This window comes from Pantherophis guttatus, chromosome 1, assembly GCF_059756535.1.
Source record: "Pantherophis guttatus breed Tessera chromosome 1, ASM5975653v1, whole genome shotgun sequence".
Taxonomy (NCBI): domain Eukaryota; kingdom Metazoa; phylum Chordata; class Lepidosauria; order Squamata; family Colubridae; genus Pantherophis; species Pantherophis guttatus.
In genome coordinates, this window is record NC_142063.1 from 59,450,554 (window position 1) to 59,475,915 (window position 25,362).

Here is a 25,362-nt window from a genome sequence, read left to right on the forward strand (position 1 = left end):
CTGCCTGGAAAAGAAAAAACTGTTTCCCATCAGCAGCACTCTTGTGTGTTTAGCAGCCCACCAGGTTTTCCCATGGCTGCTCCTTGCCTCTGCTTGAGGCAGAAGAGACCAGGACCTTCTAGAAGGTGAAATTGAAATGGAAGCACAATGCAAAAGAACAGTTCACTGCCGGTTGCAGGTATTTTAAGTGAAACAAAACAAACAACAACCAATCACCCTCTCTGCTCCCGGCTATATGTTGTATATTCACCAGCTGTACTGTACTGTATGAGAACATAGGGAGTGAGACAGAAACGGTTTGCTGCAGGGTTAGCTGGAGTTGCCATACTACCAGTGTGCTCTTCGTGCAAAATCAAACGACTGTTGGGGGCAAAGGTGAGTTCTGCAAAGACAGAAACCATACTGTATACTTCTTCAGAAAGCACTTCTTCCACAGTGCATAATTAACCTGTGGAATTCACTGCCACCAGTGAATTAGCTTTAAATTTTAAAGCTAATTTTAAAAGATTTAAATAGCAATTGAATATAGTTATGGTCTATCAATGGCTCGAACACATCTGGCTTCCAAATTAATGGCAGAAGAACAAAGATGGTTGAGGCTAGAAAAGTATTTCATTGCCTACTCTGAGAAACAAAATGGTGGACAAAGATGGATCCAGCAGAGCTATTCTTAAATTTACTCTTTATTTTACCAATGTTTTGAGTTGCCTTAGGAATACTGGTGAAAAACCTGGAAATTATTAAACCAAACAGACCCTGTCAATCAATGGCCAAAATCCAAGAAAATGAAGAGCAATATTATGGTAATATTTGCCAAGGATGATATGACTGTTCTGTAGTACAGTGGGTTGGAACAGATTAGATGTAATTCTAATACAGGTAACACTTGATTTATGGCAACAATAAATTGGGTCTGTAATTTCAGTCGTAAATTGTTGTGGTCATAATACGAAGCATCACATGACAAGATTTGAAGGTACAACTGTTTTTTGTTGTTGTTGTTTTTTGTTACAACAGTCATTAAGCAAACATCTGGTTGTAAACCAAATGCAATTTCCTCAAGGATGTTTTTGCTGGAAATTGGGGGCAAATGCTGGAAATCGGCAAAAAAGTCACAAATCATGATCATCTGACTGTGGGATGCTGCAAATGGCAGTAAAAGTGAGCTGATTGCCAAGTGCCCAAAATGTGATCATATGACTGTGGGGGTGCATGCAGCTTTGTAACTCTGAAAAGAGATTATAAGTAACTGTAGGGATGGTTCATAGTAACTTCGAACCATTGTTAAACGATCAGTCATAAGTCAAGAACTATTTCTATAATAATTCAAGCTCAAACACAACATTTATGGCCTCACATTTTCCTTGCTCTGTGATTTTATTAGTGATGAACTTGGCGATAGTGCTACAGAGGAAGAAAAAACATGAAGTATTTAGATATGAACTAGCGGTCACTGGCAGGTAAATGACACATACAGGTACCTAAAACTGCAACACTTTGTTCCAGTTCCGTAGACTTGCAAAATATCATAATGTCCCTGCCCCATTCCCTATCACAACACTAACTGAAAATTATCCTAAAAAAGGCAATCCCAGATGCTAAAAGAATGTCTACAAAAAAAAAAAAAAGTTCGGACTGAATCTTAAGAAGGACTGATGTTATTTATCTACCATTAGTTTTTATTCTCCAGAAATCATTTCATTCAGTAGAGACATTACACAATGTAAAATACAGAATTGTATTCTTTAAAATAATTTCTGCCCAATCCATAAATCAGTTGATTCCATCCATGTGGAAATTAAGATGTGAATTATAAGGGGAAAAAAATTCTAAAAGCAAATTATTTGGCTCCTATTGTACCTGGCTATAGCATAATTTTTTTTAAAAAAAGTGTGAGACAATGGAACAGTAAGTCGAATGGGAAGGGGAAGGGAAGGGAAGGGAAGGGAAGGGAAGGGAAGGGAAGGGAAGCGGGGGGTAAGTCAGACAGGTATCACTTACTGGATGCTTTGCCAACTTCTTCTGCAATCTAGTTTGCCACTGGACTGCTTGCATGATGATAGCTTCCCACCTTCTTTCAAGATTTACAATGATCAACTGCATCGACTGATGGTCCGCATTCAGATTACAGGTATCCTGATCATCAAGGAGGTGTTGGCACAAACGCAACACTGAGCCTACCCCTCGACGCCTCTGCTTGATTTCACAGCACAGAGACTGTGGACAGAAGAAGGGTCAATGTCAATATACTGTTATTGATTTTAATGGATTTTATGGTCATCTTTTATGTTTTGCACTTTGTTTTGGTTGTTGTTAAGCACCCTGAGCTCCTGTAGGTGGGGTATAAAGCAAATGTATTTCTTACATGTATGACCACTATAACAGGTAGTCCTCGATTTACAACAGTTCATTTAGTGACCGTTCAAAGTTACAACGGCACTGAAAAAATGTGACTTATGACCATTTTTCATCACTTATGATCGTTGTAGCATCCCCACGATCACTTGATAAAAATTCAAATACTTGGCAATTGACTCATATTTATGACGTTTGCTGTGTCCTGTGGGCCAGGTGATCACTTTTCATGACCTTCTAACAAGCAAAGTCAATGGGGAAGCTAAGATTCAACAACCATATTACTAGCTTAACAATCGCAGTGATTCATTTAACAACTGTGGCAAGAAAAGTCGTAAAATGGGGCAAAACTCACTTACAAATGTCTCACTTAGCAACAGAAATTTGGGGCTCAATTTTGGTTATAAGTCGAGGACTACCTGTATATTGTACATATACATTGCAAGAATTATTTGTAGATTGCAGCAGCTCTTGAGTGAACAACAGTCAGATCAAAATGCAAATACGTTCCTGTAAGGCTGGATAGCTAATTTTGAAAATAATGTATAAATGATGTGTCCCTTCTTTGTTCAAAATTTTTAGAAGTCATGTTGGTGGTGCCTTAAACAACTTAATAGACTTAAGTTGTTTATATTCACTAAGACAATTTTTTTAAAAAATTTCCGTAATAGATTTAAAAAAAAAAAAAAGTTGCTTTCTTGGATGATTCTACACTGCTTCACAACAGGAGGGAAGGGAACTGCTACAGAATCCTAAAAGTTGGAAAGCTCCAAAGGAAGATTTTTTATTGTCAGGGTAATGGCTTATATCAGGAATATATTTGTAAATAGATTCCTAACTAGAGTGATGAAGCCTACTTCGAACTGATCTTACTCTACTTCATAAGTTTTGGAAATAGATTATTGGTAAAGAGACTACATTTTATAGGGGGATCCCTCCATGATATACTGTATATGGGAACAAATGGATGATGTTACCATATTGACCTCTAGTTAGGATTTACCACATGGAAAACCTACAAGATAATATAATCAATGTCCTGACATGTGTCTCTTGCTGGGTATGGTGGCTAGTGGTCTGCAGCGTGATACACAAGGCTGCTTCCTTCCAATAGACTCTGTCCATCCATCCACTGTGCCTGCAGAGGAGTACCTGCTGCTGAGGCATGATGGAAGTTCAAAGACAAGTGCTTTCTGCAGAAGCTTCCCCTTTGAAGAGTGCCCCACAACCAGAAATAAGATCTATATTCCTCAGTTTTTATTTTTAGCAAGCTGTTAAAAGCTTGGCTTTTCCAAGTATCTTTAGGATCACAGAGTTAAGTTTGAATATAATCATAACATGTATAAGGGCATTATCAGTACTGATGCAATGTACTGATTGTTTGACAGATAGTTTATACTATCTAGAGATATACACAGCACAAGTATTGATATTTTTTATTATATTATTTTATTTATTACTGATTCTCTGCTCTAAACTACTTAGAGTTTGAAGGACTGAAGCAGCATAAGGGCCTTGAAATACATGTATACGAGTTGCCTTTAGAGAGCTGGCTAGCATACAAGTTTGATAAAAAAATAATGCTGTATGAATTACTTTACATTGTTGGTTATAATCTTATATCTAGATTTGGCTATTATAATTTGACCTATGTGGGGCTCCCCTTAATTCTAATCCTACATTTAGTATAGAACTGAGGAGAACATATTTATCCCTTTGTAAAAAGCATTACAGTGGGAAATATCCAGGTAAAAACCAAAGAACTTTAAAATTCTGTGTGGCTTGGGTCCAGGCAACCTGAAAGAACACACGGGGTCCAAAAATCACCCCCCTATCAATTCAATCTTTAAGATCATCTGAAAAGATTCGTCTACAATTGCCATGGCATATCTCGTAGCATCTTATTATGAAGTCTTTTTTCTGTGGGAGCTCCACAGAATGATAAACTGGTAGCCTAATCTTTTTATTTTCCTTTTTTAAAAAAGCCATGCAAAGAACCTGTTAAAAGAGCTTTTCAATTGGTGATTTTAATTGTTTTAATATTTCAGGTATTTTGATTTGATCTCTTATTGTAAACTGCAGAGAGATTCACTGGGCAGTTGGTATGATAACCTAACAATGACTATGTATTGGAGACTCATTCTATCATTTTGGAACCCAGAAATTTAAGCTATATTTACAGAATGTTCTCAGATATAAATCTACCACCATCAAAGACCTTTAAGCAGAGCTTTCCAAGTAGATAGATACAGAAGTTCTGATTCTGTATATAGGACTTCACACAAACCACAACAATCTTAAATATTTTTTACTCTCCAGAAAATCACTTCCATATTCAGTTACTAACTATCAGCAGAAGCTTCACAGACTCAACATAGCTGGATAATATCTTTTTATTACAAAGAACTATAAATGCCTGTTACAAAATCCAGGACTTGATATCAAACAGAGAGATACATATGTGTATGTGTATACATCAATTTACCAACCCATTAAAGGGGATAGGATGTCCATTAAATCTGAATGACCATAAATTATCGTTGTGCTTTATTGCATTAATTTATGCCATTTGCATTATTACATAGTTGCTGTCAATAATGCCATTTCCTGGAAGACCTCTATTTAACAGACAAATATTCATTTAATGGACATTAAATGGGGTGACAACTGAATGAAAAAAATGTCCATTGCATCAGAGCAAAGGCCCATTAATCTGTGATTTCACTGTACATATTTCATCCCAATCTTTAAATCCTAGGCCATTTCCTCTGTTCTCTTGAGTCAACAGTCTTTTGACATTTCTTTTCCTTGCCATGAGTATTAGATACATCCGCTGCACATTTATATAACAATTCTGTGTGGTCTCAATTCCCTGATTGCACTCACAACTTCATGAACTTATTTATTCATGAGGTTCCTAAGCTGCTCCAATTAGTTATGATGGGCATAATAGCTTATATCACTGAATATAGGATATATGTATGTGTATCGGTGGTGGGATTCAAAGTTTTTTACTACCGGTTCTGTGGGTATGGCTTGGTGGGCGTGGCATGGCTTGGTGGGAGTGGCAGTGGAAGGATACTGTAAAATCTCCATTCCCACCCCATTCCAGGGGGAGGTTACTGCAAAATCCCTATTTCCTCCTGATCAGCTGGGACTTGGGAGGCAGAGAATAGAAGGGGGCGGGGCCCGTCAGAGGTGGTATTTACCGGTTCTTCGAACTACTCAAAATTTCCATTACCAGTTCTCCAGAACAGGTCCGAACCTGCTGAATACCACCTCTGGTGTGTATGTATGTATGTATGTATGTATGTATGTATGTATGCATGCATGCATGCATGCATGCATGTATATGCCTCTCTCAATAGGACCCTTTCTTCAGACCCAAGGCTGAAGTGAATTGTTGGGTATGTCAGCTTCAGACAGGTATAGTCATGTTCTTTCCTCTTGAAAGTGACAAGACTGAAATTTTTAAATCACAAATGGCCAGAGGAAAAAATTCTCTCACCCACCACACCCTACCCCACTGTTCATGGGGATTGATGTAAACAAAGATGATGTGCTATTTTACTTTTCCTTCCTAGAAAGGATCACCTTGTCACTAGTAAGTCAACACACACACACACACACATTATTTATAGATGGTTACAAAGTATAAAGGTCACAATGTCAGTGAAAGAATGACTTATTAGGTATACATAAAACTACAAAGCATGAAGATGCCAGTTTTTGAAACACGTCTTTTCGTTAGGCTGGATGATAAAGGAAAATAGGTAGCAATGAAACTAACCATTCTGCACATGAATAATAGCAGTTTATAATTATGAAATTATTTCATTACTTCTTTGAACACTTTTATAATGGACCAAGATAATTTTTGATACCTGCATATTTAGCTTCAATATTTGTATTTTGTATTTCATTTATGGAAACATTGAATAGAAAGATCTAGAATGCAGAGATAATTCATAGTAAGCAATATTTCCTTTTACTCAGTGGTGAAATGCACTTGCCTTCGCTACTGGTTCGAGAGTGTGAGCACGCGCGCATCTTCTGCACATGCGCAGAGCCTTCTGTGCATGGGCAGAGGGTCAAAAACGGGACATAATGATGTCCCGGCCGGTGGGCAGAGCATCCCGCCGCCGGTGCTACCGGTTTGTGTGAGCCGGAGAGATCCGGCTGGATTTCACCACTGCTTTTACTTCTGTCCTGTTGTAAAGCTTCATATTTTATTTGGTCCATTCCACATCATGTACATGTGAAGATTTACAATCAGTATTATACAGTATTTTTTAACACTTTTGAAGAAGGATAAAGTTATATTCTTCATTTTGGGATTAAGTTCAGTATTTAATTTACAGTGTTCTGCACACTTTTACCATATTATAATATACTGTTCACATTTAGGCCCTTTTCGAGCAATTTAACTGTATAAAATGGCAACATTTACCTAACAATCCTATGTATCAAAATATACAGTGCATTTGATATGTGGAAGGTATACAGGTAGTCCTTGAATTACAACTGTAATTAAGCCCACAATTTAAATCATAAATCATGACAGTTGTAAAATGGATCACCAGGGTGACCAGACTCAATTTTATGAATTTTTTTTGCAGTGATTGTTAAGCACACACAGCAGTCATTAAGCAAATCCATTATTCGCTGTAGGGTGGTTTTTGCTAGAAACGACAAGTACAATAAACATCAGTTTTTGGCAAAAATGTCATAAATCATAGTCACATGACCATGGGAGACTGCAAACAACCATAAATAAGGAGAAGCTGCTGAGTGCCCAAAATGCGGTCATGTGACCATGGGGGTGGGTGGGGAAGATCTCGGTCCTTATGTAGCTTTTTCGTGACCCATCTTAATCATAAATTGAGGAGTAGAAGTAGGCCTCAACCTACAACCACAGTTGAGCCCAAAATCTCTGTTGCTAAGCGAGACAGTTGTCAAGTAATTTTGTGCCATTTTACGACCAGTCTTGGAACAGTTGTTAAGTGAATCACTGCAGTTGTTAAGTTAGTAATATGGTTGTTAAGTGAGTCTGGTTTTCCCATTGACTTTCCTTGTCAGAAGCTCACAAATGATGATCACATGACCCCAGGAGTTAGTTGCTAAGCAGCCAAATTCTAATGACCCACAGGGATGCTGCAGCGGTTGTAAGTGTGAAAAAAGATCATAAGTCACTTTTTGCAGTGCCATTGTAACGTAGAATAGTCATTAAATGAATTGTTGTAAATGGAGGACTACCTGTATCTATAATCCTTTGATTAACCTGAATTCTTGAATCAAGAGATTGATAAGAATTTCTAATTAGAATATTTTTTATGTTTCTGAATAATACGAAAGACATTCTTAAACTGAAAAGTCTTCATCAGAATTATGATTGCATTTATAACATGGCTGAATTATTAATCAGTATCCTTTTGAACAATTGCTCTGTTTCTATTTATTTTATTGATTTATTAGTACATTTATTTGCTGCCCATCTCTTTGTGGGGCTACTCTAGGTGGCTTACAATGGTAAAATATAAAATTATTTTAAAAATGTAAATATAACAATAGTAAAACAATGAAACAATAAAATAAATAATGAAAATACAGCAATATGAATTAAAAGATGGGTGGGAGGAAACAAAATGTGCAGTGGAGAAAAGGAGTCAGCTATTAGTCCAATAGCCACCTTCATTGTGATACTCCCCCATTAGGTCCCCAGGCCAACTGGCAGGCCCAAACCTCCAGACTAGGGTTGCCAGGTCTGCTTCCAAAAAATAGCGGACAAGCGGGGAGGAGGGGGGGTTAAGTAGTAAAAAAATAAAAAAATATTTACAATTAAATTATATATTTTCTTACAAACATTTTAACACGTATTAAAATAATCACTTCAAAACTTTACTTAAAATTCAAAACATCAAATATATTATAATATGTAAAATATTAAATTACATTTTACTTTGCTGTTGTGTGTATTTTTTATTTGACTGTGCAGCTTTGATCAATTCTTTATGTTTAAGGAATAATTTTTTAATTTCAGTACAACGTTGAGAAATATTAAAAAATATACAAAGTTCACTTCGAACTGATGGTACAAGCAGTCGGTTACGTTCATCAGTCCACAAATTTCCCATGATGCTGAAAATTCGTTCAACGTTTGCATTTGATACCGGAATTGATGCACAATACTGCAACAGTTTCGGAGCTGGTTCTTTTTTGAAAAGTACGTCCACTTATCAAGGGATGAATCGCCCTGCAGATGAACATAAACTTCTTCTAAGGCAGAAATTTCATCGAAGAGACTGTTGGGTGGAAGTTCTTCTCGCCATGGTGATAATAACCAGATGTTCGTCATTTCTTCTAAAGTTGGAGGATTATTGCGATCAATTAGATTGAAACAATTTAGCGTCTCATATACTGAATCGGTGAAATTATACCACTTTTCTAGGTACGCAATGGTTCTTTGATACAGGTTGATGGCTTCTTTCTTGAACTTTTGCACGGCATTCTCAGGCAAATGTTTTTTACGTAAGGCAAATAAAACTTTCATTCCAAAAAACTGCTCATCGTATTTTTTTTTGCAAAGAATCACGCAGCTTACACATGATAATGTGAAGATCACATGCAAGAATTTTCTTGCTTTCCAGCTTCAGTAGGGTGTCTTGCATTATTGACATGAAGAAGTGCGTGAAATATAAATACAATTCTGAAATTGTTGGTTCATCGTCCTTTGCGAGTTCATTTTCCTGATCTGAAATAAGGTTCCAGATAACCTTATGGCACTCATCAGATCCAAGAGAAATAAAATACGATTTTAGAGGTATCCAGTTTAAAAGAAGTCTTTCAACTGCTTTAAACAAACTTAACCAACGTGTTGGAACATGACGCAAAACTTCATGGAATTCTGACTCGCAAAACTCAAAAAATGATTTCAACTCTTCTCGTTTCTTCGCAGAATTTGAAAATTCGGCAAAAACCTTCAGCACTACGTTTTCGATATCAAAAGATAACTGCTTTAATGCATTTTTTTGCGCTGTTGTGTAAAATGTGATTATTGCAATGAGCAGCTACAATATTGTCATTTTCCAGCAATAATTTTTGGTAAACAGATTTGTTTACTCCATAATTGACCGATGCATTATCTGCTGAGTAAGCTGAAACATTATTTATTTCCAATTCGTTATCACTAAGAACTCAATACAGCTGATTTTTTATTGATGTAGAATCTTTGAAAGAATCCTCATAAAAGTCTAAAATTTTCACACACAGTCCTTCTTCACAAGTAAAATATTGTGCAACAACGGGATACATTTTGCGATTTCCCTTGTTTGATGCGTGAGTGGAGAGAGAAAATGGAATTCCAGTTTTAAGATCATTGAAAACCAACTCAATAGAAAAAGGATACAAAACCTCATTGACAATAGTTGATGATTTGGTTCTTCCACAAGACATCTTTTTTACAATTTCTGAATCATCAAAAATTTGCTTCATTAACTTAATACCGCAATCTTGAGCCAGGAAAGAAATATGGTGTTTGATCCCATGGTAAGTTTCAGCCATTTCAGCTACAGTCACTTTCTCACTGAAAGAGGAGTCTTTAACAATGAAAAACGAATTGATTCGCTTGTTGCTGGAAGCTATTTTCTCCTTATCTAAATGATTTTTTGTGCTTGCATGCTGTGTGACAGCTTTTATACCATTATATTCAATTGTGAACAATTTCTGACACAATTTACAGTAGACCGTCGTATTTGTTCTGTCGGTTTCGTTGTTGGTAATCCATGCAAAAGTAGCTTCCCAGTCTTTGGTGTATTTGCACACTCCTCTCTTTCGTTTTAAAGAATTCGAAGTCTCGACACTGTCACTCTCATCACTCGATGCCATTTTAGGTCAGTCGACACAAGCTACAATACATTTTAAAAATGTGAAGTGTACATAATTTTATAATATATTTTTATTTTAATCTCATCATTAATTTTTTTGGAGAATCGAGTTCAATGGATATTCAATCTTTGTCTCATTCTAATTTATGAAAAAAAAGACAAAACGTGATTCTCCTATTCTTATTCTCTTAGACTGTACAGCTTTAGATTACGTACCATTTCATCATAAAGCTTTTGAATAAAAAAAATGTCCACTATTTTGTGAAAAAAAATAGTGAACATAATGTGAAAAAAGTGGACTGTCCGCTCAAATAGTGGACACCTGGCAATCCTACTCTAGACTCTCATGGAAGGAGAGGAGGTGGGTGCTATGGCACAGAAGGTTCTTCTTTTGGATCCTGCCAGGTAGGGATCCTTGATTGATAGGATCCGCAGGAGGCCTCCTCTGATGGTATGAGTAGAAAAGGCCTGTCCTAGTAGAACAAGATGGTTCATAAATAATCAGGACCCATGCCATGGAGGGCTTTAAAGGTCATAACCAACACCTTGAACTACACCCAGAAGCAAACAAGCAGCCAGTTCAGCGCACGGAGCAGCACTGTAACATGGGCTATTGTAGGAGCACCAAGATTGCTCACACTGCTGCACGTTGCAGTAGCTGAAGCTTCCAGATTCATTTCAGCGATAGCCCAGCCTCGGTGTAGAACATGTTGAACAGACGAGAAATGACTAGGGCGGTGTCTGCAACCTGCGGCTCCGGAGCCACATGCAGCTCTTTCATCCCCCTGCTTCCCTGTCCGCTGAACCCACCACTGGCTGGCCCCAGCCCTTGCCCTCGCTCTCCCAGTCACTCCTTGCCTGGCCTGAGAAGATAAGGGTGGCGGTGGGGGATGGAGACTTGCTCCATATTCCAGAGCAGGAGCGAAGCACCCCTGTACTTGCTATATCTCACAGGCGCTTCTTCTGTCCCTTATTGGTGCTGTGCATACCTTGGTTGCTCAAGGAGATGCACAACTTGCTCTCCATCCTGAGACACTGGGCAAGCCCAGATGCTCTGCATAGTAATGGGCTCCAGGAGGAGGAGGGGACACCATCTTCCCCCCCCCATTGTGAAGCACACTAAATTTAACTGAGCTGTGCAAGGTGCTGTGAGAGCAGCAGGCAGGCTATGGAGGTGGCAACAACAGCAGCATCAGCCACAGCCAGGCTGAGCCAGTGTCTCAGGGCGGAGAGCAAGTCGTGCATCTCCCTAAGTGACCAAGGTGTGCGCAGCACCAACAAGGTCCAGAAAAGCACCTGCGAGATATGGCAAGTACAGGGATGCTTCGCTCCAGCTCCAGAATATGGAGTGAGTCTCTATCCCCCACCGTTGTCCTTATCTTCTCAGGCCAGGCGAGGAGAGACTGGGAGGGCGAGGGCGAGGGATGGGCTCAGCCAGTGGTGGGTTCAGCTGATGGAGGCCCAGCAGGAGGACGAAAGAGATTCATTTATCTGGGAATCTGAAATGACTCTTGATATAAATATGGTAAAAAGCCCCCAAAGAAGAAGAAAGAACAACATCAGCCAAAAAAAAAAAAAAACCACACCAACCCTTGCCTGTTTTTGGAAATGGTTCAAGAGAGAACACACACACACACACACGAGAGAGAGAGAGAGACAGAGAGACAGAGAGACAGAGAGACACAGAGACAGAGACAGAAACAGAGACAGAGAGAAAAAGAGAGAGAGAGAGAGAGAGAGAGAGAGATCTGTTTCCCACAGAAAACACCAGGAGCCACAAAACCTGGGTAAGTGTGGCTGGGGGCTGGTGGTCACGTGATTGGGGAGGGAGTGATGTCAAGTTGGCCATGCTCACCCAGGTTTTGTGGCTCCTGGTGATTCTTTTCTGTGGGAAACGGGTCCAAATGGCTCTTTGAGTGTTTAAGGTTGCAGACCCCTGGACTAGGGCTTGAATGACTGAGCGCAGGGAGACCTGATTCAGAAAAGGCCATAGCTGGTGCATAAACCAAAGTTGTGCAAAGGCTCTCCTAGTCATGCCCACCACTTAGTCATCTAGAAGGAGTCATGAGTCCAGAAGAACCCCTAAGTTGCAAATGGGGTTTGAAGGGGGTAGTGTAACCAGTCCAGAATTAAAAATGTTAAAGATCCAGATCTTGATGTTCCAAGCACCCAATGCTACTCAGTTTTGGTAGGGTTCACTCTAGCTTGTTGTCCCCCATCCAAGCTCCCACAGCCTCCAGGCACCATGAAAGGATAGCAATAACATCATTCAGGTTACCAGATATGGAGATGCAAAATTGGGTTTCTTCAGCATACTGATGATTCCTCAACACATGGTGATGGATGATCTCACCTATGAGCTTCATGCAGATGTGCATGATTTGTACAGATTCCCTCCATATTTACTTTCCTGCAGTTTATTATTATGACATTTACTTGAAGGGCAAATGTAGTTTTAAAACAGATACATAAGCTCTGCCAGCTTTGCAATTTGCATGATTAATTTATACACCAGCAACCCAAACACTGCTTACTGTCGTTCTGGTCATGTATCCAGTTCCACATTTGCAAGGCTTTCCTCTTGCACATGATCATATTTAATGCAATACACTAAATGCTGCTAAGGTTTCTCTGAAACAGGATTCCCATGATATACCAAACTTCTTACAATATGAGCAGAGATGAAGTGTTCATCCAACTATTGACTCCAGCTAATCAATACTCTTCACAGTCAACTTTTATTGTCTCTCCAGAGATAGTCAACAAAGAAGGAGAGTTACTTATAAAATACCAGTGCTGAGAGTACTTCCAAATAGATCCTAATGTTCTATAAATGATATATCTATCATAACCCTTAGAGAAAATTCTCAATATCTTACCCTGGAAGCATACTTCGTATTTGTCTTATCTGGGTGTTAGAGTTCATTGCTAAACAAGAAAATCTGTATGAAAATTCTGCTTGTGTTTGCTTGAAAATGAGTGGAATTCTTGCAGGAGAATTTGGGATTATGCTGTTGGGGAGCTAAAAGTCTGTAGAGATTCTCAGTCATCCAGGTCATAGTTGTCCCAAAGATGCTTTTTCAAGAGGCAACTGGACTTTCTTGTTTTTTTCTTGGATGAGACATTTTGCTTCTCATCCAAGAAGCTTCTTCAACTATTAGGAAGCTTAAAAATCATTTTTCTGTTGGGGCTGAATTCCGTTAAGGAAACGAGAACTGAAGTCAGCCTGTCCAGAATCAGAAGTAAGTAGGGATATTAATTTCTGATATCTTCTTCCCTTCTCTTGTGGAAGGGGCAGTTCTTATCAAGGCAGGAAATTTGAAGTGAGAGCAGTATTTAAGGCCTCACATTGGATTAGGGGTTATGAAAACATGGCTTTGGATTTAAAAAAAAGTCTGGCTTTAGTCTGATGAAGTATCATAGGAAAATGATCACAAAAAAGCACATAGTCCTAAGCATGTATACTCAGAAATAAATCTTATGATTCAATAGGATTTATGGGCACATAAGTATGGCTAGAATTATAGCCTTAAAGTAATTTATGGCCTTTTACTTGTTTGTGCCCTGTGCTATTTCTAAAATCTGTTCGAAAGGAGATGGATTAGGGCAGCTTGATAGCCAGGTTGCATTAAATATATGCACAATGTAGAGAGTCCTTTCATCAGTATTTTTATATTTGTTATAAACAGGTATCTTTGCACACGTTAGCTGAAATTGTTATTCACAGTATTCGTTTTTAGCTATATTTTGATTTATCCTATGATGAGCTCTTTAATTTAAAAATTAGCTACCTATACTTCCTAAACAAGATACATTGGAACTTTTTTTAAAAAAAACAGACCATTATAAGTAATCTCCCAAAACAAAAATAAAGCATACACCACATCCTTGACGTAAATTATGATGTCATATTTTAAAAGAAAATATTGGCAAATAGGAATATTTTAACTGATTTCATAAACTAACACCTACAAGATTGATTACTATTGGGAGACCTAATCTATACTAAAACTAACTATTCTATAACCATGCAATGAAACACAAGGAACAGCCACTGAAAAATGACATGATTAAATAGTATAACATACAATCATTTGATTTCAATTATATCAATGTGTCTTTTTCTGTCCCAGGAGTCAGGCAGAAATATTGTTTTTTAAATGCCTCTATTAAATTGGGCACCAATAATAAAAGATGAGTGTCCTAATAAGCTCATTTACATAGTATATATCACATACTACAAAACTATTCTCTCCAAACAGCTTTGCTCATAGATTTGTCTCCTGATCGTCATCCATCTTGCCAATATTGCAGCGTATTTCTTTAAAAGCATGCTGTTGTTTTCATAGCTGTCCCTGGAAATCTGTTGTAGAATTTCCCTTATTAATCTGTTTGAAATTCTTCATTGTAATTACAGGGGAGAAAGTTTGGTTATAATATGCTTGCCGTCAGTTTTTATTAGGATGATGGTTGAAGGAAAATCTCAGAATGACATTTTGGAAATGCTGCCTAATTGCAAGTTAGGAACAAGGAATGACAGTTTAAAAGACATCATGAGTTCTTTTTTCTAAAAGTGAACTGTATTTTTTTTTCTATTTAAGAAGCATACCTTTTATACTATTATCCACCAAATTGTTCCAATGAAAATCTCCCTTGCCAAGATTCTTTTGTAGGAGTACAAGATCTCACTGACAAGTTTTGAAATGGCATGTGACATTTAGCATTAAAAATATCCACATTTGTAATCAAGGCCTTATTTTTCTTTCTTGGCCCATTCACAGGTGAAAAAATGCAAATGCTATGTTATGTAAAATGCTACATTTTAACAAAAAAATTACTTCAAATATGCTTGATTATTTAAGAATTACCCATGACTCATTGCTATTCAGGTTAAATAATTTAAGGATAATCACTCCTGTCAAATTATAGGCTTTGAAATATAAGCATATAAGTACACTATAAAATACTTTAAATTACTTGAAAACAATTAAATTCCTTGCACCATTAGCCAATAATTGGCATCTATATTTATGCCAGGTCATCTCCAAAAGTATATCATATAGACAGAGATATCCTGAATGACTAACCAAACATGATTTTTAAAAAGATTTCTCCATGTTACATCTTATGCAAAGTTAAGTAAATTTTTAAACTGTTCTTACTTTTTAAACTGTTTTTATTTAAAGAATATTCTTTATTTGATGATATTTATGCTACACAGCATGGGAGGATCTAATGCTAATGCTATGCTAATGTACTGATATTTAGTACATGTTCCTATGTTATTAGTAGTCCACTATAGTACTCTGGGAAAAAATCTATTAAAATTCTAATCATATAACTTAATATGAAGATTAAGTTATTCTGAAAGAAAATTCTAATAGATACAAATTCTGTATATTATTACTAAAGTGTTGGCAGCTATCACTATGACCCACTAGAATCAAAATATAATTTTATCAATCTATTAAAACATCAATCTACTTAACAGGTACAGCAATCAGCCATATTATTAACATTAAATATACTGAAGTGGTAGACAGCTGCTATCTTTTAGGATTGACTACCAACAACAGCCAGTTTGGTCTAATAGTCAAGGCACCTGTTTAGAAATTGGATGACTGTGAGTTCTAGTCCTGCCTTAGACATGAAAAACCAGATGGGTGACCAATTTGGGTCAGTCACTCTCTCTCTGCCTACCTCCCCTCACAGGGTTGTTGTTCTGGGAAAACAAAAAAAGAGGAAAGAGTAATGGTATGTTCATTACTTTGAGTTATTTATAAAAAAATAATAAAGGTGGGGTTAAATAAAATAAAAGAAAGAAAGCCTGTAGTCAAGAAATATGCTACAGAACTAGCACTTAGCAGGGTAATAATGAAGGAAAAGATATTCAGATACCATGACATGTCCATAGTTACAAAGATCTGAATTGTGCAAGGAATGGTTTTCTCGTGACACGTTATTGAAGCAAAAACTGAATAGTGAAGAAGCAGGAGAAAAATAATACTTATAAATGTGGTATTGAAGAAGACCCCTAAGGATACCCAAGAAAATGGAAAAAAAATTGAATCACTGAACAAATAGATCCACTTGAGACTCAAAGGACCAGTCTAAAATTATTATATTTTGGGGCACATTATGTAAAGTTCTCTTGAGATGAGGGGATGTTCTCTTGAGATGAGGGGGCATGCATAAACGCACCAGAGTGCCTACCGTCCCTGTCTTACTGTCCCCATTTATCTGTATTTACTTTCTTTGTTTATGTTTATGTTCATACTTATACTTGCTACCTTGTACATGTTTGACAAACAAACAAACAAATGATAACAATGCTAGGAAAGGAAAGAAAGGTAAGAAGAAGAGAACCATCAGCAAGGAGGATGAGCTTGATTACAGTATGGGAGGATCAAAAGGGGCAAGAAACGAACAGATCTTCTCAGAGAATCTCTATCTATGTAATTGTTAATAGTGACACTAAGCTGACAACACATGATTGATCAATCAATCAATCCTTAAAATTTAAAGTATCATTTCTAAATCACGTCACATAATTCTACTTAGTCAGAATTGTTAAACTGTTTGTTTTCAGTGCTGGGGATCACATTTTAAGAACAATTATAACGGCTTATATTACTTGCTATATAAAGTTTTTGTCCTGATTTTATAAATTATTATTATATTTAAATATATTGTTTTATTATTTTGTTGTTTATTCTCAGTTATTTGTATTTTTAAACTGTAAGGATAGATAATCAGCTCATAAAAATCAGTATGCAATAATGCTTTTAAAACTGGACATTTATTTAAAGGTGATTCATTTGTTGTCTTAGGGACTATATTAAATGTAAATTTTAAGTATAAAGAAAAAAATCAAGTTAATGGACTCAGGTGGTGTTTTTACCTATCCTTATAGTCCATTCAAGGGGACTGAAAAGGGAAAGGAAAATACTACAAAGTGAATAACTGGCAATATGCCAGATGATTAGAAAACAGCAAATCTTGTTCCTATCCTGATAAAAGGGAAGAAGAGAATACAAAAAACATAAATCAATAATGTGATAGTCAACCATGGGAAGTTTCTTGCATGGTTATAAAGTGATTGATCAAAAGGAATTTGAAAAGAATGTGGTCATTAGAGGAAATCAGCATTGGCGTGCTAGGTTAACTTTATTTCAATTTTTTGATTAGATAATTTCATCAGTAAATTGTGGGTATGCTTTATACATAATGCTTCTTGATATCAGCAAGATATTTAAATAAATAGTCTATGGCATTTTGATTAGTAAACTAGTTAAGTGAAGGTTAAATAACAATGAAAATCCAATAGATACATGGATGGTTGAAAACTGTGCTCAATAGTGCTCATGAATGGTTCCTCATTAAATTGGGGGTAGGTGCTGGGATTGGTCTTGCAGTTGTAACTCCTCAACATTTTTATTAAATGAAGAGGTGGATTAAAAGTTCTACAGATTAACCCCAATTGGACTGGATAGCAAATATTTCAGAAGACAGATTTAAGAAATAAAATTAATGAAATGTAAGAGACGTAAATGGAAAGCTAAGGAACATTTTGGTAAAATCTTTGAAAAAGGTCTTGGTATACTAGTTGATGACAAACTAAAATTGAGTATGCCATGGCTGCAAAAAAAGGGAAATGTGACTCAGTAGGGAGTGTCAACTAGAAATGAAATTCTACAAAGAGAGATTTAAAGTACGGGCAAATTCAGGCTGAAATTTCAGAAGTCTACAAATACAGTAGATAGCACTCTACAAATACTTAAAAGGATATAGTGCAGAAAAAGGTCAATTTCCACTGATCCAAAGAACAGGACACAAAATATGAATTACAAGAAGGCAGGTTCTGAGGGAATGTTAGGAAACACATCCTAACAGTTAGAACAATTTGATTGTGAAACTAATTACCCCAAGAAATAATGAGTTCTCCATCATTGGATGAGCTCAAAAAAAGCCATGTATTTATTTTTTACAGTTATTTTTTAGATTTATATCCTGCTTTCTGTCCTGGAGTGTATTGAGGCAGTCTACAAAGTTTATCTGTAGATCTAATTCTACTACTTATGTGTGTCCAGCACTTCTCTAGAAATCTGCAGTTTGAGCAAATTGTTCCAGAAGACTTAAAAATGCTTCCAGCTAAATACACTCTAAAAATTTGCCTGTGAGTGGAAATCCTTGTATTTTTAACACTGCATTCATCCTCCTATTTAGTCTTTTGAAAAGTTCTGACACATTTAGAGTACAGGTAGTCCTCAACTTACAAACATTAGTTGAGCAACTATTTGAAGTCTCAAGGTACTGAAAAAAGTGACTTATGACTTATAGCAATAGCAATAGCACTTAGACTTACAAACCACTTCACATTGCTTTACAGCCTTCTCCAAGCAGTTTACAGAGTCAGCATATTGTCCCCCAAAATCTGGATCCTCATTTTACTGACCTTGGAAGATGGAAGGCTGAGTCAACCTTCAGCCAGTGAGAATCAAATCCCTGGCACTTAGCAGAGTTAGCCTGCAATACTGCATTATAACTACTGCATCACCATTGTAGCATCCCCACAGTCTGAACAAAATTCAGTTGTTTGGCAACCAGTGTATATGGTGTTTGGCTTCCAACAAGCAAAGTCAATGCGGCAAGCCAAATTTACTTAACCACAGGATTCACTTAACAACTGCAGTGATTTGCTTAACAACCATGGCATAAACAGTTGTAAAATTGGTCATAACTCATTTAGCAACCACCCTAGTGGATAGCATCCACTATCAATGGAAATTCTGGTCATAAAACTCACTCCTTTAGACACTCCCCAGCAGCACTCATCTACTATAAGGCAAGATGAGACAAAATGGCACAAAATGGCACAATGTTGCATTTTCCCTTTTTAAAAGATCAATTTCTGAGTGCACCCAAAATCAAGTATGATCCTCCCGTGTGTGCTCAATTACAACTTCTGTTATGCTTTTACATTGGCTAGGATGTAGATAAAACAATACAATTATCATGATATATTCTGCTGTCAGAATTGCTATCCTGGATCAACATTTGTGTTGATTAACAAGGCTCAGACTGTGCCAGAATATTGGCTAGTGGGCAACAGCTAATAACAAATCTCAACCTATACAGCAAAGGTCCTGGTTGGTTTCTATCAATAGGTCACAGGACTGTACCAATACAAAACCAGCTGCATGCTTTTCCATTTTTCTCTTATGTATGCTAAACTTATGCAAGAGTAATTTACTACTAAAATCACACAATGAGTCTTCATTAAGCTGGATGGAGTGTACAGAATTCAGTACTGAATGTTATAAGGAGTCAGGATGTAAGACTGAAATTATTTTGGTCCTTGCAAATGTTTATGTACAGAAAGATTTATTTTAAAGATTAAGTTCTGTTACAGAAAAGGCAATGTCTTCATAGAAATGTGCAGAAATTATATGTTCACACTTGAATATGCAGGTAACAGTATATAGTACTAAACATATATGCATTTCATATTTTATATTGCTCCAAAAATCAACCCAATTTGCATCAATGCTTTTTTATTACCTTGAAGTACTGCAGTTGCTTCTCGGCATTCATTGTTCCTTCATTTTCTTGCCTCAGACAGGAATTGAAGATAAAAAGCTCAGTATCTCTCAGCCATCCTTTCAGTTCTTTGATTCTGACCTCCAGCTGCCTTACTAGGTTGCCACTTTCAGGGGAAAGCAAGTCACGTGCTCCTAACCCGCTGTGCCCCACCAATGAGTCTTGAATTTTCTCTTGTAGAGTTTTCTAATGCAACAGAGAAAGAAAACATAGATTAATCTAAGGTTCTAAAGTACGTACAGTATATCTAATAGCTAACCACTGACTAGAAAGTAACCAAATTAGTTGCTCTAACTCCTGATTTATCTTATGCATGTTTTTTAAAAAAAAGAATATTCTGTTAAATTTAGCATGGCTCAATCCCAGGTAAATAGATACAGAACAGGTTTTAGTGTTTTTAGTATATTTCTAATAGACTTATCAAAATACTGTCTGAGCCCATAACAATTGTTTTTGGGGTGAGCAATTCTCTAAGAAGTTTGGTCATCAATAGAAGCTTATGGGTATAATATTCTGGTTGTGTTATGGAATACCTACTACAGATATATAGTCAATACACAGCTGAAACATAGGTGTTACATTATGATTTGAAGTTGCCACAATGCTGGATTTACATAATTTGCTTAATCCATCCATATGACAGAGGTCACAAAAGCCAAAAGCAAACAATGATGGTTTAGTTGATGCAAAATCTAGTAATCTCAATTCATCTCAGTGCCACATTTTTCCTGTAGAAGAGTTTCAGTAAGAACTGATTTGGATCTAAAAAACTGCAAGTAGACCTATATCTGAGAACCTACTTTTCTATTCAGTATTATTACAATTACTTATCTTTCTTTTAGACGTTTCCGTGGAGGTTCTAGATATACCTTGAATGGTGTGGTATAATAGCAAAAGAGCTAGGAGACAAGTGGCAAGAAATTCAAGAGAAGGCGGTATCTCCCTACTCCAAGAAAAATACCTTCTGCTACAACATTTTGTATTTGAATAGTTATTTTCTTAAATGTATGTGTAATACGATATATGAAATGATATAACGAGAAAATCAATTACTTGGCTCAGGGGATTATAATGTAAATTAATTATAATCAAAGTATGCAACAATGGTGCTCTCCACATGCTTTTTGGAATACAGCTCCCAAGGTCCAAAAACATTATCTAGTCTTTCTGAAGTTATGGTCTAAAACAACTAGATGGATCTAGATTGTGCACTATGATCTAACATAAAATTTATGTATCTTGTTACATAAAATTGTAACAAGAAATTTTAACCAGAATTCTATAATGAAATAGTAAATAGACTACATGGGAAGTTTTAAAATCATTTATAATAATAGCATTTTTTTAAAAAAGCCACTTATTGCCAATAACTTAAATATTCAATGATGCTGGATAGTTAAGGCTTAGAGAAGATATACTGAAATCAATAGAATCAACTGAATTTAACTTAGTTGTTGCTTTCAGTAGGGTTTCCAAATAGGACAAAATCTAGTTACAGTCTACCACAATTATGTTTACTTCTGTCAGTTTATTCAATTATTTGTTTAAAATGCTAATTTAATGCATTAAAATAGCTATACCTTTTGTATTTTTGTACTTTTATTTGTGTTTAACAATGAGCTCATGAAATAAGTAGACAGGTTTTCAAATACAAGAACATTTATAGTCATAGAATGTGTATTCAATGAAGCAGGATGATCTGGGACATGAGCACCAGCTTATCATTGTGCAAATAATAAATGCAGAAAGAAGATCCCCTTCATAAGGGGAACTGATAAAGTGCCACATGATATGGCCATATGAAGACCAAAGGAAAAAATAAAAGGACCATGCCAGGACAGTTAGGAAAGCTATATAGGATGGGCGTGACAGATTTAATAGCACACAAAGATATAAGGCAGACATTCTTCTATAATTTTTATAATACATTTTTTTCATTCAGAATCCATTGCTAGTTTTCTTTGTTGACCTAAAAATCGCTTTGATTTGTTGTACTGATAGGGTTAATATAAGCATATATCTTAGCTTTTAGATTGCAGAGTTATAAGTCGATTTATTGGGATTCATTGGTGATTCCAATCAATTGATGCCAAGTCTCAGATTCTGTAGAAATTCTCACCAATCCCTTCATTTTTTTAAAAAAAAGTGGAAATGGGACTGCAGGAATCTAAAATTCAGCTAGCATTCTTCTTGTACCCAAGACAACCTACTCCATCAAGCATCATTTTAAAACAGTGTTACCATGGCAGAGATATCATCCAAGAACAATTTCATCTTTGCTCCTGTTGGGTCTGAAAAATGGATACTGATACAGATGTGTGAATGTATTATTATTATTATTATTATTATTATTATTATTATTATTATTATTATATTGACCTGGGTATTTATTAGGCTGCTATCATTCATCACCACTAATTTTGCATATATAATTGCTTGGATTCAGTTTCACTTGTGCTACCTTAGGTAATAGCCAAACTGGAGGCATTCAAGATTTGGTTTTGACTGTAATTACAATGACTCAAAATACTTTAAAATTATGTACCGATAAAGGAGAATATTTGTAGCTCAGAGTTGAAATGAGGGGTCCTCAGGTCACCCCCACCCACACAGACAGGCAAGACACCAGAATATAAAGTGACAGCAAATACACTCCTTACTAGCACTGATGGTGTTACCTAGTTAAGGTAATGAAATGTTTGCAAGAAAACAAGCAATCTCAGAGAGCACCAAGGACCCCTCATTAAAATTATGTGAATGGTTGCATTGTAATTGGAGTTATTGCTATCAAGGTTTCCAAAAGCTAGACCTTCTTTTCCTGCAATAATCAATGGATTATTAAAAGGAGAATAAGTTAAGATTAGTCCCATTCAAATCAGTGAAATGGGAAATAAGTGTTTTGAGAATTTAACAGCCTAACAATAGGCTTTGAAATACATACTGAATTAAATCAACAGATACTCATCTATTCTCAAACATTGTGCAAATAATGTGTTTGGGAGATCGTAACAGAATAAAACAAGCATTCTTGGCAACACCCTTCTATTTTGATGGCTCAAATATTGATAATTTGAAGGCTCTCGGTGGAATCCAGCTTTAGCTATTGTTTTTACGCTGTAACAAAAGTAGCAGCAGGAGGTGAAATCAATGCCCTTGGTGGGTAGGGTCACAAAAAAGAATTTATTGCCACTTTTTTGTTCTGGAACAGTTTGCAATCATAAATTCTTCATAAACAGAATACTTCAGAGAATGGTCCGTCTTCATAAATATACGACAGAGGACATCAATTTCATTTAATTCACAATTTGTGTCAGCACAGCAGATGCCAATGCCTGCCTTGATAGGGTTGTTTAATATGCAATTGAGACTGAGTAATATTCAGCACAGGGGACAAAATTTCACAGATTAAACTGTACGCACCACTGACATTTCATTCTAATGTATTTCCATTCCACACTGCTCACCTTAGATGAAAGTAATATTAAAAACCATATCTCTCTATTTTACCATTGTTAGAAGTTAAAATCCTTGTCTTTAATTTTTTTATGCCAATTAAAAGTAATCATGCCAATTAAACAGTATGCATGGTGTTGTTAGTTTCCACAGTTTTTCTTATTAAATTAAAGAAAACTCCATCAAAAACTGCTCATTAGACGTGAAATTTCATTTAAGAAGAAAAAGCAACTTTTTTTTTGTAAATGCAGAAATTAATTTGAAAAAGTAATATAAAATTGCTTCTTGATAGAAAAAGAAAGGACCTTTAAAATTCATTTTAAATGGCAGAGTGGTCTTTTATTTCTGTTTTAAAATCTGATTATTTTAATGAAGGAAAGTTGATTAATTGCTTTTCTGACTGACTGTATATGCTTCTGGGGTAACCAAGAATTTAGGATTGTTCTTGAAATGCACTGATTTAAAAAGATGAACAATTAATTTTGTATGCCCAAGGGGAATTTGAGTTTGATATAAAATAGTCCTTTCCACATCACACAGCATCTACCTTGCTAGTGGAAGGGACTTGGAAAGAGAGAAATGTTATATGACATGGGGATTGCTTCTTCCTAATGAAAACAAAAGAAACAGAATTAGAAATACTATTGCTGCTGAGTATGATTAAAAACTTGGGAATACCTAAAGCAGCTGTTGGAAACATAATCTTATGCCACCCTCAGCAGATAATCAATGCTATCAAAACTCATCATATCAAATATCCACCCATTCAGTATAGTTTGTGTAATTCTTTTTCCAGTTTGAGTGTCTTCAGTAAGTAATAGCTAGCCAAAGTGTACGGACAGAGGCAAATATGTGCAGGCCTGTTTAAAACTATGGAAACATCATTGGTCCATAGAGGTCAGCATCAGGGAATATTTTGTAAATGTTAAGGACAGAAACTTTTGTCCCAATAAAAAATTGCAGTTTTATATTGCAGTATTTAAATGCCTCAGTCTAAAAGTGCAATTTTTCAGAAGATATTTTGATTCATCAAAAGTGGTAAATGTACAGAAATTGACTTTTTGCCAATTGGTTGGTTGGCTGAGCACAAAATCTTCAGTGCAGAATTCTGAGAAGTGGATCTCTGCATGGACTTTGGTCATATATTAGTTACTGAAAACGTTACATGTGATCTTGTCTACACAACATGTCAAAAATGGTAGCTGATATAGAAGTCTGATGGGGATGTTTTTCAGAATGTATTATTCCACTCTTATTTCATTTTAATTAACTCCTAGTTTGATTCTAAGGTCAGTTCAAAGTGCTATCTTCTGGAAGGCGATTTAAAAAGCAATATGCTCCCACATGTGCCTCTTTGTTCTTTGTTTTCTCTGCCATTGCCATCAGAATTATAATCAGCAGGTATGTAGAGAGCAGAATCTTTTGACTTGCAGCTCCTGGAACTTGAATTTGGACTGGAATTCAACACTGATTAACCCTCTTTCTGATTGTGAATTGTATGAGAGTGCTATCTTATGTTACTTATTTTTTCCTCTCATTATTCTGATTTTTATGACTATTGTTATTGTTTGCTTATGTGTAGCTGAATCACACTGCATTGAAACTATTTTTCAGGAGATGGATACAGTGAGGTGGGGGTGCATCCATTGTTTTTAAGGTTATTGTTTAAAAGCCTGAAAGTGTAGAACTTTTAGCAAAATGATTGCTTACCTATGATTTTATCATTTAGTTTGTAAAGTTACCTGACCTTTGATCTTGAGTGACACCAATTAAGGGAAGGAATGGAGAATAGAAACACATTTGTCCTCTCACATACCTTTCAGCAACTGGCAGTAATGTTTCTGACATAATGCCTTATTGGTATCTGGCTAAGAGACTCACTGTGCTGCAGAAGTTAGAATCTCACATTTGGTTGACAGTGGGACTATTATAGCATGAAATGAATTATATAAAATCTTTACTTTTTTGTTTACTTCTTTTGTCAAACATGAGCTGCACATGTCACTATGAAACACATCCTGATTGCTACCTTCAGAGTTGTGATTTCAGATTGGTGCAATATTTGCACATT

At 36.2% G+C, this 25,362-nt stretch overlaps 1 protein-coding gene across 4 annotated transcripts in view; it reads right to left on the minus strand.

Annotated features, from left to right (window-relative positions):
- The window catches only part of AKAP6 (A-kinase anchoring protein 6), a 260,229-nt gene that overhangs the window by 28,023 nt on the left and 206,844 nt on the right, over positions 1-25,362 (minus strand). For 3 of the 4 annotated variants that reach the window (XM_034417989.3, XM_034417988.3, XM_034417991.3), the window contains 2 exons: positions 19,800-20,024; positions 2,002-2,217 (listed from right to left, as the gene is read on the minus strand). In XM_034417989.3, coding sequence (XP_034273880.3) covers positions 2,002-2,217; positions 19,800-20,024 — 441 coding nt within the window. The remainder of the gene's footprint in view (positions 1-2,001; positions 2,218-19,799; positions 20,025-25,362) is intronic. The other variant, XM_034417990.3, reaches the window with a different exon arrangement.